Source organism: Archocentrus centrarchus, chromosome 7, assembly GCF_007364275.1.
Source record: "Archocentrus centrarchus isolate MPI-CPG fArcCen1 chromosome 7, fArcCen1, whole genome shotgun sequence".
NCBI lineage: Eukaryota > Metazoa > Chordata > Actinopteri > Cichliformes > Cichlidae > Archocentrus > Archocentrus centrarchus.
The window spans coordinates 24,800,150-24,816,278 of record NC_044352.1 but is presented as its reverse complement, the minus strand read 5'-3'; the positions used below and the strand labels follow the sequence as shown (position 1 = coordinate 24,816,278).

General features: G+C 37.2%; 1 protein-coding gene across 4 annotated transcripts in view; it reads right to left on the bottom strand.

Moving 5' to 3' along the window:
* ubr4 (ubiquitin protein ligase E3 component n-recognin 4) overlaps positions 1-16,129 on the bottom strand; it is a 52,531-nt gene that overhangs the window by 34,984 nt on the left and 1,418 nt on the right. For 2 of the 4 annotated variants that reach the window (XM_030734750.1, XM_030734751.1), the window contains exons 1-21: positions 13,762-13,895; positions 13,485-13,584; positions 12,869-13,010; positions 12,594-12,718; positions 12,304-12,428; positions 11,581-11,640; positions 11,267-11,457; positions 11,025-11,124; positions 10,356-10,493; positions 9,569-9,686; positions 8,716-8,757; positions 3,855-4,042; positions 3,587-3,743; positions 3,343-3,428; positions 3,026-3,195; positions 2,461-2,740; positions 1,965-2,097; positions 1,767-1,846; positions 1,471-1,599; positions 474-656; positions 88-210 (exon numbers count right to left, since the gene is read on the bottom strand). In XM_030734750.1, the coding sequence (XP_030590610.1) occupies positions 88-210; positions 474-656; positions 1,471-1,599; positions 1,767-1,846; positions 1,965-2,097; positions 2,461-2,740; positions 3,026-3,195; positions 3,343-3,428; positions 3,587-3,743; positions 3,855-4,042; positions 8,716-8,757; positions 9,569-9,686; positions 10,356-10,493; positions 11,025-11,124; positions 11,267-11,457; positions 11,581-11,640; positions 12,304-12,428; positions 12,594-12,718; positions 12,869-13,010; positions 13,485-13,584; positions 13,762-13,767 (2,676 nt within the window). In that variant the 5' untranslated portion in view covers positions 13,768-13,895. Of the gene's footprint in view, positions 1-87; positions 211-473; positions 657-1,470; positions 1,600-1,766; positions 1,847-1,964; positions 2,098-2,460; positions 2,741-3,025; positions 3,196-3,342; positions 3,429-3,586; positions 3,744-3,854; positions 4,043-8,715; positions 8,758-9,568; positions 9,687-10,355; positions 10,494-11,024; positions 11,125-11,266; positions 11,458-11,580; positions 11,641-12,303; positions 12,429-12,593; positions 12,719-12,868; positions 13,011-13,484; positions 13,585-13,751; positions 13,907-14,185; positions 14,316-14,476; positions 14,581-14,711; positions 14,810-16,129 lie in introns of those variants that run through there. The other 2 variants (XM_030734753.1, XM_030734752.1) reach the window with 2 other exon arrangements.

Sequence of the window (16,129 nt, the reverse complement as noted above, 5' to 3'; positions counted from 1 at the left end):
TCAAATTGTCCAGAGGTGACGATAGATTTCAAAACTTTGAATGCCACCACCTACACAGGTCACTGATGTATTTGTCATAACCATTACCTGTCTGGCAATGTACTCTTCTGCTAGCTCCACATCATATTTCACGGTGCTGCATTTAGCAGCTGTCATTTCAACCAGAGATGCAGCTTGGTCTGTTTTCATTCCTTGTTTTACCAAGTGTTCCTGTGAGTGATGACATGCACAGGGTTACCCATCAAAAAGACATGAAATTACAGAATTAACACCCACAAGTCACATTTGAAAAGTAAATTGCCATCCACTTTCAAATAATGAAATAATAAAAAAAACCTAAAAACAATTTGCACATATAAAATTGCCCCTGAACCAATCAAGTCTGATTCTTAGCTTTGAATTGAATAATAATCATAACAACCCACCCATCACAGTGGTAAGGCATTCTGCAGGACTTTCAAGCATCAACTGACCTTGATCCAGTTCACATATGTAGATACCCGGAGACGTGATGACCATCGCAGTGTGTGCAGGATGTCACTCTCACTGGGGTCACTGCAGCCAGTTTTTAGCTGCTCCATGAAAGCTTTTGAAGGTGGTAAGACGCCGAGGATCCTCCACAGTACTAGGAAGTAGTACTGAAGGGAGCAGGCCTCCTGTGTGTGTGTGTGTGGGAGGGGGAGGGGGAGGGGGAGGGGGGAATGATGATGATCTGCTGTTAAACCCAAAGTTTGCTGCTGTTTGTTGATACTATCATTAAGCATACATGTCTCTTATATTTAAGAACATTTATTTCAGCCAAAGGAAATTTTTCACCACAGCTGTTCAAACAACTGACAGAGCAATGAAGTAGTTCACACAATATGTGCTTTAATTTTTGACACTAGTACAAACTAAAACTACAAACAATCCAACATAAGTACATCCAAACCTTATAGTTCAATGTAGGCTACAGTTCAGTCTCAACAGTATGTAGCCATTACAGAGAAACTGTTGGAAATATTTTGTGTTGCATCCAATAACACAAGCATATTTCAGAGTTTATGTTCATTACATGTCTTATATGTTGCACGTTTCTACTTTACTGCATTGAAGATGTTCATTTTATTGTTATCTAGTATTATTTGCATATGCTTATCCTTTTAATGTACTCTAAGAGTATAGATAAACATTTCCAAATTGGCTTATTCTGGCATATTTTCAGCAAAGTAATATGCATTTTATCTGTCAAATGGACAAACTTAACCAGTCACTGAAGTCAGCAAATGCAGTGAATAATTAGAAAGTGTCCTGCATCATTATAATAATATTTGTGTCGAGTTTCTGTTTGCAGATCAACTTCAAATATTCTATTCGACCCATAAAACATGCATCACACCACAGAAGCCCTGCAGGCAACAGGTGCTTAAAGCTGTTCAGGTAAACCTCTAACTGCTTCAACTGTTGTTTGTTCATTTGGTGTGCTCTCACCATAGGAGTGATGGGTTTGTTCTCTTGTCTTCTTGCTGTGTCAAACTGAGAGCCCGCAGCCAGGAGTGAGATGAGCCATGCATACAGTTCATCGTATTTAATTGCTCCGTTGAACAACTTTGGAAAGACCTACCAGAACATGTTTAACAGTTAAGCACAGTAATTTTTTAATATGCTGATAAAAACAGAAGTACTGATATATGTATAAAAGAAATAAAAAGCATGGTTTCAAGAGCCATTTAACTGTATAATGAAAAATGTAATCAAGAGAGCATAAAACAGAGCCCATGTCCCACCTTGCTATCCAGTCTGCTGATATCATCTTCAGATGCTTCAGGAGACAGAACGCAGTAAAACTTGGGCTGAACATTCGAATCTAAAAAAAGGTTAGTAATTAATAAAAGATCAATATTATTTATCATATACTACAAATGGATTAAATCAAAATTTTGTTTAAAAAAAACAAACAAACAAAAAAAAATGGTTGGGTTTACCTGTCGAACAGTGTTTAGCCCAGTTTTCCTCCACCTCTTTGAATCCGTAGTAAAGTGGGACACTGCTGCGTTTGCCACCGTCCTGAACAGCACTTGCCCCAGAGGATGGTGGGGTGAGAAGGTTGTACTGCACCTATACATGGTACACAACAAATATTTTCAATATCATCACAGTCCCAAACACATTATTTAAAAGGTTCAACATTAGTGAAACTAGTATATTAAAGAAATAATGCTTTGTACAAGTAAATCAACTTTGACTGTTATTCCTAAAGCAAGATTAATCAAATTGTACATTTTTATATATTTTATAAAATTAGCCTTATATTATAATCACAATGACATCTTTTATGTTGCTTTGAAACCTGATTAATGCACTTGCTGGAAGACATCTTGCCTAATGAATAGAATAAAGTAACAAACATGTAACAAAAAAGAGAAAAGGCTTTATTTTGCCATTTACCATATAGATAATAATTTGAAAGGAAGCATTAACCTGTTCAAAAAGATATAAGGGAGCCTTGGAGTAGTGGCGCAGTAGGTAGTCAAAAACCAGCAACAGACGGGCCAGGTTGAGGGGCACAGCTTTCAGCTGGGAGTCTCTGCTCTGTGCCACCTCTGTTATGGCCTGTGTGACCATGGTGAGGACTGACCGGCGACCACGTTCTGACAGATTGTGGAAAAGGAGCAGCAGCAGCTGGAGGTGTTCCACGTTAAGGTCATCATCACCATGAATAGAACCCTGGATGGCATGTTGCTTCAAAGTGCCCAAAAATCTGAGAGTAGGAAAGTAGAGGGCATAGAAAGGAAAAATGGGGAAAAGCCAAATGAAAGAGAAACATATGTACGCCTAAGATAGACTACAACTCAGGTATGTTTTTGCAAACTCTAATTCACCAATTACTGAATTCAGTATTTGGATAGCAAGCTTTTTCCATCAAACCAGCATTTTTTTTCATAAGTATGTCAATAACATACTATCTAATGCTGATTACATCATCAAGAAATTTAAACAATTCAATCACAATAAACATCCATATAAGAAATCCAGTGTTTTATACCTTTCCCAGACTTTCATACACTCAGGGACATCTGGTTCTCCCTGCACGGTGGCTTTGTGCTGCCATATGAGGAGAAGTCTTGAGAGCACTGATAATGATTGAGGGTGAATGTACAGAGGCCACGGACCTTCTGAAAATGGTGCAACGCCTAATTGCTGGAGAAGGGTGCTCTGCAAATATGGAGAGGTACAATAAGAATTTATGAGAATAAGACTTGAGATAACCAACAATCAATTTTAAGTTTATCGTAGAAAATAGTGGTTACAAGATTTTTTCACATAGTGGCAAAAAAAAGAAAAGAAAGAAAGAACTTTTACCTGCAATGCTGGGGATGGAAGATCTGAGGTTACTAGGGTGTGGTTGAAGTGATACAGTGCTAAAGAAAAGACTTCATCTGAAGAGCCTACAGGGGAAAAGAAACAACAAATCACATTACTAATGACAAGCACTGTGGTCTAGTAATTAGAATCTACAGATCTACAAATGGAAATTATGATGAATTTATGGAAATATCCTCATATTTTGAATAACAGCACTCTTTTTTTTTTTTTTTAAGCATACCTTTGACATCTTTGTCCACATCTTTGATGATGCTGGCAAGTGTAGCCATGTGTTGTTCTGTGAGAGACACACTCAGGTAGTTACGGATGAAGTTGTTCCTGGACTTGAGCATTGAAGTGGTGATGAAATTCAGAATGCTGGATGCTAAACTGAGGAACTGCAGGAACAAACAGATGTGAGATAACGGAATGTCATAAGTGCTGTTTTTAAAAAAATGTATTTTTTGCTATGCACTTAATATAACAGCAATAAACTATGTTGTCTTCACCAGTTCTGGATCTTTACGGCCAGCTAAAATGTTGCCATTCTCGCTTGGATTTTGCTTGCTGGGGCTCTTCAGCCTGGGAGAAGTCTCCAAGGGTGGGGGAGGGGGTGGGGGTGGAGGAGCCACTTTGTCCTTGCTTGGTGAAATTGTCTCTTCAAACCAAAGCCCTAGGATGGGTTCACTGTCATCATCTGTAAAGAAAAGCAAATTTACAAAAACGTCTGGAGGTGTAAAATGCCCAGACACTCATGAAGGTATTTGTTGAGTGGTAGTGGTGTTGCCAAGAAAGGGAGAACATAAAAGCTTCACACTAGTTCATGGTGCCTACACTCACTGGACACTGGCCATCAGTTACCATTTGTTAGAACAAATATCACCCAATCACACAGCAAAACGTAAATGCATTGCAGTGTTTCCCTGAGGTTGACTGCTTTGGACTAACTCAAGTAACGCCATCTTCTCTCTGTGTCCATTCACTACTACTGTTTATTCACTAGACTCAGTGGCAGCCAAACTATGAAAGAAGCTTTTTATTAGAAATTTAGTCCTTTGGTGGTGGATTAATGATGATTTTTTTTTGGGCACACTTTGAGCCCCTGTGTGCTTGAAATGGTCATGATCAATAATAAAATTAATTAACTTTTTAACTATTATAATTGTTTGTACCAGCACTTAGCGGTATGATACATGATAATGCCAGAAAGTGGAGGTAATTCATTACCCAGCCTGTTGCTGTAGTTGTTTAACAACCACCACCAAAAAAAAAAAGCAGAACTTCTTACTACCCTGTGAAGAACCAGTAAAACATGTGTGACAAGTTATGTGGGGAACGCTGTCAATAAAAAAAAAAAAAAAAAAAAACACCACTAAAACAGAGGTCTGGACTATTATGCACATTCATTTTAGAGTGGTGCAGTGTCTACAACAATAGAGCAGGCAGTGAATATTACTTTCTGCCAAATGAACACAATTTCAATACAACAGTCTACCAGAGCACTGTCCTGCCAGTTATCATTCCTTTATGACTAGAGTTTAACCATCTTCTAATGGTGAATTTCAACAGATTAACACAATCAGTTCACTGTATCTACATTATCTTAACAGTCATATTGCAATACAAGACTTTTGTGCTGGTAGAGGGGACTATTAAAACAAAGGTGTTTTAGGATGTCATGTCAATATGGGCCAAAATTGCTGAGTTTATGTCACAATGAACATCAACTTGTTTAATAGCAAGACATAACTAATAAAGTGGCCAGTGAGTGCACAACACAGTGAAGGTGGTGAACAAGCTCCAAGACTGCAGTAAGAAGTGAACAATAACTGATGTTCTGCTGATGAATATCTACACAAGTATACTACACAATTTATCTTCAAACACATGCACTTTCCATTGCTGTCACTAAGAATAAGATGCACCATTTATTTATACTGATTTATGTTTTCATCTTTCTATATGACAGCTGCTATCAAAGCTGGAAGTAAAAATACCAATAACAAAGACATGGTAGAGTTTCTCAGCTACCACAGATGGTGGGGAAAAAAGCCACTTTATATACTTTAAACCTTATAGTCTACATCATTCCTTTAAACAGGGTTCTAGCCGGTGGTTGATCGGCAGGCACTGCGCCATGCTGAGGTCTTCTTGCACCGGCTGAGAATTTCACCGGTTCTGAACTGTTTTATCACTGCAATTACCATGCGGGCAGGCACTCCACCCCGATGCAGATATCATCAGATTTTCTCTGGCTAGATCGCTGCACTATGGTATTATTTCACTGCAATTTGCAATCTACCACTTTAGTTCACAATGTGCACACGCGATCTCGCAATGATCCTGTTCATGCAAAATAGAGACCAGAGTGAAACCGAGAGGGAAGTAGAAAAGAAAAAAAAAAAGGGTGCTCAAAGGACAATTTTGGGCTTTCTATTAAACATAAAATCCCAGGAGCTTGTTTCTTGTCTTTGTAGACTCAAGGATAACACACTGATGTGTTGCTTAAGGAATGTTCATTAACAATAGCTGCAGGTAAACGTGCATCTTATTTTCAGAGCATTTTAACAGACTACAGGGATCCACACTCCCTTTCATCATCAAGTCATGTGTCCAATCAGATTCAGGTGCCTTCAATGACCTGTAGGACCAACCATTATCACTATTATCCAACTGTTTAATGTCAATGAATTAGCAAGCTGGCACGGCATTTAGCGTTTCGCATTAGCAAGCCCCACTGCCCCAACACACACAGGCGTCAGGATGAAATTTTTTTTTTCTGGCTAGAACCCTGAATTTAAACTTGTATTATGAGTTAAAAGTTATGCTGCACTATAATTTGTATATTTTATGCACGCTTTTGTGCTTCTGGTAAAAATACGAAACAATACCAGGATTAGCCGAGCACTTAAAGCACACGTTATTCTCTCTTAGAATCTGTATTTGCTGAACAGAGCATCTTCAGCACAAAATACTGTTCTGCAATCAACATGTCAGTCATTAGACTTCAATGCAATAACAAAAGGCATCAGCCTGAAAAAAAATATGAAAAAATATACGTGTTTAAAAATTAAATATTTTGTTGCAATAATACAAGACTGTCAAACAGCCAAACATTATACAGTACTGTACAATACTTCATTTACCTTGAGACCAAGCAAAATTCCAGTTCTTCCAAATAAAGATTCACAACTTAAAAAAAACAAAAAAAGCATATGTAGCAAACACTGAATTTAAATACAAGCAAAAACATTTAAATCTTGTGCTTCCAATGGGTCTCCTACTCCAGCTCGAATAGCTGCCCTCTCCTGCCGTGCCATGACATTTCCTTCATTGTAAAATTGTTTCACTTTTTTTCTGTGTTCCCAACCTTCAGTGTGGCACAGGAGCAATTTCTTTGAAGGTATGTTCTTAAGATCTATTGATAGGAGTTCCAGCCAGATGCTTTCAGTTTGACTCTATGGCAGGGATCCTCAACTCCAGGCCTCGAGGGCCGGTGTCCTGCAGGTTTTGCATGTGTCTCTGCTTCAACACACCTGAGTCAAATATAGAAGTCATTAGCAGGACTCTGGAGAACTTGACTGCATACTGAGAAGGTAATTCAGCCATTTGAGTCACTGTGTTGGATCAGGGACACATCTAAAACCTGCAGGACACCGGCCCTTGAGGCCTGGAGTTGAGAATCCCTGCTCTATGGCTTCTTTACCCACCATCTGATTTAACTCAGGTGACAGCTCTGTTATTCATTGTAGGAGATATGTGGACAAACCTGATGACATAACAGTAAGCTCAATCATCTCTTCTCTTAGGTGCACTGCTATGAAGTACATGGTTCTTATTTATGCACACAGCATGCTTGCCAAGGAACACAATTAACAGATGTTACAAGGTTCCACTCAGGTTCAGATTCGGCAGGACACTGCTCCTAATAAACCCCACTGAGTTTTTTTTTCTCCCACTTCTTACATGTGCGTTGAAGGTGCAAAGACAAATTATAAATTACACAAGCTTCTCCGGGACCTCTGAGTACAAAATGGAGCAATAGGAACTTTCATCTTCATAAAACTCAGCTCCATCAATATGACCTTGTTCCATGGCAAAAAAAAAAGCAAAAAAAAAAACAGAGCAGCATTCAACTGTTTGGTTTCCCACATCAATTATGTGAACACTGACTGGTGTCTGACAGTGACTTAAAGTCTTTAAGTCCAAGCAACTTCAGCTAGGAGACAAATGAATTGCACCTATCTAGAGTGCTGGTTCTGCCTGTAGAGTTGGAACCCAACTTGATTACATTTATATAACTTCGCCATCTATATTAGCTTTGAATCATTCCCCGTTTGTAGCCACATTCTGGTTTGTCAGGCTCCATGTGCTTGCCATGCACAAAACCTTCACGCTCATCTTTGTGGGTGATCTCACCCAATTACACTCAAAGTATTTCAAATACAAAAACAAGACAACTTTTGTGTTTCAAAAGAATATCACAATTTGATATTCACATCTGCATGCAACATACAAAAAAAGAAAGAAAAAAAAAAACTTCAGGTGACAGCAAGACGTAGCATTGCGTGTTTAAGCCCATTAAGCACAACTTGAATTTATTGTATTCAAGAATGATACCACTGCTTTGATGTGGGTCTTTATTCTGCATCAAAGAGCCTTCAAATTAAAAAAAAAAGAAGCCTTATGTCAACTTTATCTTCACTTTTGTCAAAATAGTTTCAAGAGAAGGGAAAAAAGTTATTTAGTAGCATTTCAAAACCAATATATAAAAAAAAAAAAAATCTTTCAGTACTGTAATTGTTTAATTTTAACTTCAACCACAATCTAAAAACAAGTTTGCAATATATCATTTGCAAAGAAACTGCATTTTAAATGCAAAAGCATTACTATTAGCAGTTCATTGGAGTCACTGTTCAAAGGTGAAACAGGAAAGGGGCAGGCAAAGGGATCATATAAAGTAATTGAGGAAAAGCTCTTAAAATAAAGCACAGAGAAATGTTTTAAGATTTCTGTCAGTTATTGTTAATGTAATTATTCAGACAATTAGGTAGTTTTAATTGAAGGTTTCAGTAGTTAATAGCTTAAATAATATCCCACATATCAACACCACTGGTATTATTCTTTGAAACAACAAGCCACAGATGAACCTCTTTGACAAAAAAAATAAATTTAGTTCATATGAATTATAAGACAAAGCAACTCTGAGAACAAGGAGTATTTTGTCAAAGCCTCTTCATCTCTGGCTTTATCATTTTGTAGGCTGTTAGGATCAAGGCTCAGAGCCTAAATTGTGAGACATACAATAACAAAAATGAATTTAGGACAGTGGACACCAAGTCTTTGACCTGAGGACAGAAAACTGCTAACCTGAGACACAAGCTGCACTTGTCTTCTCCTGTCTTCTCTCTGCTGAAATAGTAGACACTGTCAACTACACTGGTATGTGTGATGGGCAAAAAAAAAAATTAAAATCACATCACTGTGAGTGCATGTATGAGTTTACTCTTTTCACCGCTGTTATTATCTAACTAACTTATCCACTGACAGCACACTTGTTTCATTCCTTAAATGATACAAATTTAAAGAATTTCTCAAATATTTATTCTCTTATCCAGCTTAGCACTGACAATAACTCAGAGATCAAATATAAACATGACTCTGTTTTCAGCACCAGAATCCTCACAATCAGAGAAACCTGAAGCATCCCTTATACGAGTTACATAACACTTCTGGGCTATTACCTTAAGAGTTAATTGATTCCTTAAATGATAAGCACATGTGTTTCCCTTACCTCTAAAGATAGATGACCAAACCTTTATTTTTAATAAATGTAAGAAAGGTTTAGTCTAAATTATTAAACTATTTTAATAAATTACATGTTAGTAAATTTTAATTGCAACTTTACAGTACTTATTACAATGTAGTTAATACAGCTATATTTATGCACGTTAATATAGTCTCATACTTATCAGTTGAATTTTTTTTTTCTTGAAGTCATATCAGTACTTTCAGCTGTTGCGTTTCATTAATTACTGCAGTCGTAGTATAACAATGCCTGAATTGGTTTTTGTAACATCTGTGTTCCTAAACCCAGGATTTAAGTATAAATTGTCTGCAGCACACAACCAGAAGTATTTCTTTTTGTTTGCATACTCAAACTGCTTTGCAAATGCATACTTTATGTAACAAAGAATTGTTTGAATCCAAAGAAGATAAATACCTTGGCTGCTGTCCTCCTCTGTACTGCTGAAATCATCCTCATAGTAGGTGTTTGAATCTGTAGAAGCACTGGCATCACTGCTGACTGAGCCCTTCCTCTGGCGCTGGAGAACACAAGCCTAAAGGCGGGGTGGAAAAAAGTCTAAATCATCCATCCATTCTCTTACGCTTATCCTTTTCAGGATCAGTGATTCCTAAAAGTGGGGATTTTTTTAATATTCCATTTTGTAATTCAATTTAGATATATAGTTTAAATATTTACAATTTAAAAAGAAACTCAAATAAAAAAAAGTAAATGGGATTTATTATTCTATTTTTGGATCCTGAACTCATCAAGAGTTGGGGAAATATAGTGAAATGGAGCAGAGGATATGGGTGGCAGAATGAACATGAGTCAGTGAAAACACAAACAAGCAACTTCAACCTTAGTTTTGTGTGTTTAAAAGTTTGGGCAACCCACAGAAAGTTTTCAGGATTCAAAATCAGCCACAGCAATCTTCTGTTTGAGAATGGCTGGTTTAAACAGATAATCATCAAGTCACCCACCAATTTGTAAAATAAATAAATAAAGTACAAAGACACAAAAGCAGCAGACAAAAATCTGCTGCTTGTTTGTTCCATGCAATGTTTTATATCACAATATTTTATGTCTTGTGTGCACATGTTCGTGCACAGCTATGTCAATCTCTGTTTTGTGTTGTGTCACCATTCAGGTTAAAAATTAATAAAACAGCATAACTGTAAATCGCAAATGTAAACTACAAGGATATGAATACAAATGACTGCACCTTTTTGTAGGAGGTGGAGAGAAGGGTGAAGAGTAAATTGGTCAGGGGAACAGAGTCAATGAGTCTTTGAACTCTCTGGATGGAAGTGCTCTGTGCCATGATGTTGAGCTCAGCTGGTGGTCCATCACTCGCCCAACCCTTCAAATGAGGAAGAGATTAAAAAAAAAACAAAACAAACACACACACACACACACACACACACACACACACACACACACACAATAAGCCTTTTAAGGAACACAAAGTACTTTTAGTAGTTATTCAAGCACGCTTAGATGCTTCTGAATTTTTTATAATGGAATATATTTCCTACACTGAAAGGGTAATTTAAAAAAAAAAAATAATCAAGAATGAAACACAAAAATAAAGTTTCACAAACTTTCAAATCAGTGTGTGTAAACTGAAATAAAACATGCAATCTGGTTTAACCAAAACATCAGAGAAGTTATGCTAAACATGAGGTTTTTGTTTTTTTTTTTTTGGTTCCTCAAACAAGAGCATGAAGCCTTGCATTTGATTAGCTAAATTATTTTTCAATGTAATGTTTACAGTAGAGGGTTTACACCTGCAATTATCATGACATCTGAAACCAGCAATAGTGGCCAAAAGTACAGTACTACAATGGCAATTTTCTTTTAATGCAAATACATTTTGTGTTGCTTCACTTACACGGTGCAGAGCCTCAACCTGCAGATCTTGGAAAAGCGAAGTCAAAAGTTTGATGGCATGGTTGGCCAGGATAACAGACAAAACCCCAAAACCTTGGTGTCTTGAGAGAAACAATCAAAACAGAAAAAGGAAGAAGATTAATGCACACAAATGATTTTTACTGCATATGCACACCTACTGAAGGTTACAGAAGAAAGAAGAACAAGAATTATGTAATTTTCATTACTGGGATTCATAATTACCCTTTGCCAGGACCAAGTTTAGGTGACCCTGCACCATCCTTGGTGCGAGTTGCAATATCACGGACACGCAATGCAGCCAGGGGGTCCTTCTCTTTTCCTTTATCAGCCAAGGCTGTCGGGCTCAGGTTAAGAATCAGGTACAGGCTGTTTAAGAGGCACCAGGCTCCAAGCAGTTGGAAGTTCTGATAATGCTACAAAACAAAATAAGAGAATCAAAAAATATATATCTTTCACAATACTAAGTCTAGGACTGTCAATTATAAGTTTATTTATTCTTTAACCTGTCCAGTATAACAGTCAAAATTGGTACTCACCTCTCCTCCAGCTCTGCGAGAGTTGCTGATGGCTTGTCCAATCATTTCATAAATCTCCAGCTGTTGAGAATACAAATTTTGTATTTGTCATCTTTTCATCTACCATATATTCTTAAAATATACAAATAGTAAGGCAGTAATTAAAGACTGTTTAAGAAAAAAAAGAAGTAATTTGCTAAAAGGTAAAAATCTGACAGTGAGCTGTAGGTAGACTGTGTATTCAGAGATTTGGTGCAATTTTAAAGGCAAAGAATAATCACACCAAATACTGAGCTTCATTTAATACACTTTGTACTAAATTATCTGATAAAAACATGACATTTACTTTGATAATGTCTACACCAGGGATGGGCCACACCTGGCCCGTTGGTCTTTTTAATCCAGCCCGTCGAAGATTGGTACAGAATTGCCCAAATCAAATCAAATCAAATCAAATCAAATCATAATTTATCACTGATGTGAAGGATTCTGAGAATTGCTACAACAAAACTAACTCCAGACTTCAATGCACTGGCGAAAACAACACTGTTCCCACTAAACGTAAATGCAAATATTGACACTGTAATGCCTTTTTTATGTTTGTTTTTAATATGTATGCATCTGGTACTGGCCCGGCCCAAATTTCACAAAGTCAATGTGGCCCCAGAGCCAAAGGTTTGTCCACCCCAGTCTACACAGTACAATAATGACATATACTCAGAATGGTCTAGGGATAATACTTACACATTTCTGGACAATTGTGGCTGCATCATTTTCATAGTCCTCCTCCTTCGTCCCAGTGGAGGCAGAGCGAAGTTGCAAACCACTGCCTACCTGTAGAATGGCCATGCAAGTGGCCACACTCACACCTAAACAGGTAAAACAAACAAAAAAAACAATATATGTAGAAGCAGTTGTGTCTGAGTTTTCATTCATGTTGTTTCATTTTTTCCTAGTTGGGGTTTTTTTTAATGTTATTAGCGACCTGAATTACTTGGTACATTTTATTTAAACCAAAAATTTAAACCACATACCAGCATAGAGACAACTCAAAGCCAGCACAGTCATATCCAGTAGTCTTCCTGGTGTCAAGGGCTCCAGTACAGGCAAGGAAAGTGTGTCCAAAGCCATGGTCACATCTATCACTAGCGAGTGAAATCTATGCATTTTAAGTACAGAATAACAACTCAATGCTGGGGATAGCGGTAGTGGAAACGCAAATTGACTATAATGCGCCATCAAATTACAATAGAACATACCAAAATGTAACATCAGCTCTTGTTAGTCCAGTATATAACAAAATGCTTACCCATTGCGAACAGCAGTGGCATCAGCCACTGTGGCAGGCATGATAAAGAATGAATTGGCTGATACAGCATCCTGGAAGCGGTTGATGTAGCGCAGAAAGTAGGGCAGGTTGAGGCACACTCGTAACAACTTCTCAGACCCACCTGGAAAAATGAAGTAAAATGAAAAATTAATTATTCACTTATTGTTTTTATTTAATTAAAAATTATTTCATGGCAACATTACTAAAAAAACAAAGAATTTTTTTTTCTATGGGACATTCCAAATTGAAGAGAAAGTGCAAGGTTACAAGGTTATGTATATTTTAGAGCTCCGGAGTGCTTTTCAATCAGTAACAGTGAAACGTTAACACAAGGGATTATTTGACATTCAATTATGAATTAATAGAAAAAACGATGCAATTTTCCAGGTGGCTGTGTGGAAAAAAACAAAATGAATTCTAGATTAAAGCAATTCACAATATATTTTTACTCCTGTATGGACTAACTATTTAAGCAAATTCACTATGATGTAGCTTTCCAGGCTTCAGTTTTTCAACAGCTACGATAAAACTTTTAAACTAGGACTTATAGTATATAGTAGCATAAAGGCTCCAGACTCTTGGAACAAATACTCACCAAGTTCCTGTAAGCTTGACACATTTTGAGACACAAAGGCATTTTTCATTTTGGTCTGAACAGCTTGATCTGTATTTTGTTCATCGCAATCACTCTCAGCCTGCAATTAGGGAGAGATGAAAAAAAAAAATTAACAATTACAATAAATATTGGCCAACAATGCAGTCAGTGTAATTGTGACTGCAGCTAACAAAATTCACTTAAAAGGAAAGAAGAATAAGCTCCAGAAGTAACTAATAACAGTACGAGAGAGAGTAGCTGGGTTACAAATACTTGCCTGCATGTGTGCTGCTGATGGGAGGCCAAGATGGTGGTAAGGTCAGGGTTAAAAACTGATGTCAGCTGATTAAAGAAGTTCATTTGTACTTCTTTTTGTCGAAGCTCTGGGTTCACAGCACTGGGTAACTCCTTCTGATCTTCCACTATTAAATGAAAAAGGCCACAAGGGTCTGCCAAAGCTTTGAAGATGTGTTTAAACAAAAAGGCCTGTGGGATAGCACTGGCATGGATAAATACTAACAGTTTCACTGAATAATTACAGCACATAAAAAAATAAATAAATAACAGACCAATAAAAATACCCAATGCATAATCCCCAAATGCTTCCAGTGGATGCAGTGAATTTCCAGTTCAATAAATTTTTGTTTACCAGGACAGTGAACTATTTTTCAATTTTAATTTATCCTTTAAGGGAAACCTACCATCTGAAAGGGTCTTGACAGTTTGAGGCAACTTGGCAGACTTCATCATAGCAGTGAAAGTAATGATTTCTGTGCGATCTAGTCTGCTGCAGCCTGTGCAAAGTCCTTTTATTAAAAGGATCAGGTGTTTCTAAAGGAAAAAAAATATAGTATTGTTCAATTTAAGTGAAGTACATACATACAAACAGAACAGAGAACATCATCAGAAAAAGCAAATCAGTGATAACTAGTCAAAAGAAAAGACAATGTATTACAAATGACTACACCCACCCTGCTGACTGTTTCTCTTACCTGTGATACGGCACATGCCTCATCAGGGTTCTCCAGACGCAGCAATGAGAATTCAATCAATACCTTGCAAGCTGCAGCAACCGACAGCAACTGATTTCTTGGTACTAAGGAAACAGAACAAAAATAACTTCTATCAAGAAGAAACAAAGCAGGTTTCACTGAAAGATTTTGGCTCACTGTCAGTGAGCGGCAGTAATTCATCTATTACTCTGAAGAGAAAATTAAATACACATACTTTGTCCACATACTGTGGTGATGTAATGTGCAGAGAGTGCCACAAATGATGAGTAGAAAGGCTCATACTGTTTGTCGTGGTGAAGAATGTCTGATTCACTGCAAACAACAAAGGAAATGTTCCATTAAATACTGACATAGGACTTTTTACACAACATTTTCAGCAGGGTTTTTCTGTTTTGTTTTTTGGGACAATCTCGTGTCCTGCTGTCTTACATTAAAGAGATTGCAACCACTCATGATGTACATCATATCAACTGTCATACTGAACTAGAATATGTCCAAGTAACAATAAAGAAAACACCAGACACCTGCTGCCTTACTTTTAAAATATAGACAGAATCAGCTCCATCTGCTGCTACGATGCCATTACTTTGTAAATTGTAAAATTGATCCCTCTGAGGTACTGTTTATGCAGTCTTTACATAAACTTTGCAGACGCACAGTTTGCCCAGTGGGAAAACCAATCTGTGGCCAACTATGCAGTTAAGAAGGTACTTAAACCCACCTCAAAGTGACATATCATGACAAGTTGCAAGAATCCACAAATCACAATATAAATATAAACAAATTCAGAAAAAAAAAATTCTAAAATTACAAAATGTAGCTGTTTTTCCGGGGGGGGGGGGGGGGGGGTGTCAGCCATCTACAAGATGAGGGAAATTATTGGAGCCCTTAGTAATTAATCCCAACGGTCCAGTTAGAAATGGTGCAATGGCATACAGAGACCAAAACACATCACATCTGCTGGCCTTCCAAACTTCTTTTAAGAAGCAAGAACTAAGCCTTTAAAGATTTAACATAATTTACCAAAACTATCTCTAAGTGAGAGACTTATTTGTTTAAATTCTAAATGAAATAGAAATTTTATCTGCATACGGCAAATTTATGTTGGTTTTAATATAACTGTGTAAAATCAACAGGATAAAATACTTAATGGTTTATAGTCTGGTAAAAGTGAGCATCAGATTAATTACTGACCTTAGTATACACCTCCTCAGTGACCTAACTGATTAACATTTCTGGTACATCTCCCAGGAGTAAGAAACCATATCAAACTGGTCAATCTTTTTCCTCCAAAGCACTTGGCTCAAAGTATTTATTTTAAAACACAACCGTTTCAATCTACATGCAATAAATACTCAACATTCTCAACAATTACTTGAAAAAACAACCATGACCTTCATGAAAAGAATGGAAAATAATAAAATGAATGCCACTGCTAACAAACAAGGTGCAGTAAGATGATCATTCTGCTATAATGTGATCTCCACCCTGTGATTCTGCACACCTGCAAAGTCATGAGAGACAACACAAAAGGTGTGTCTAAACACATCACCGGTGACATATTCAGTACTCTAAGAGCGCAGCTTTGTCAAACTCAGTGTTGTCAACCTCTGAGGTTGGTCACTTAAAATA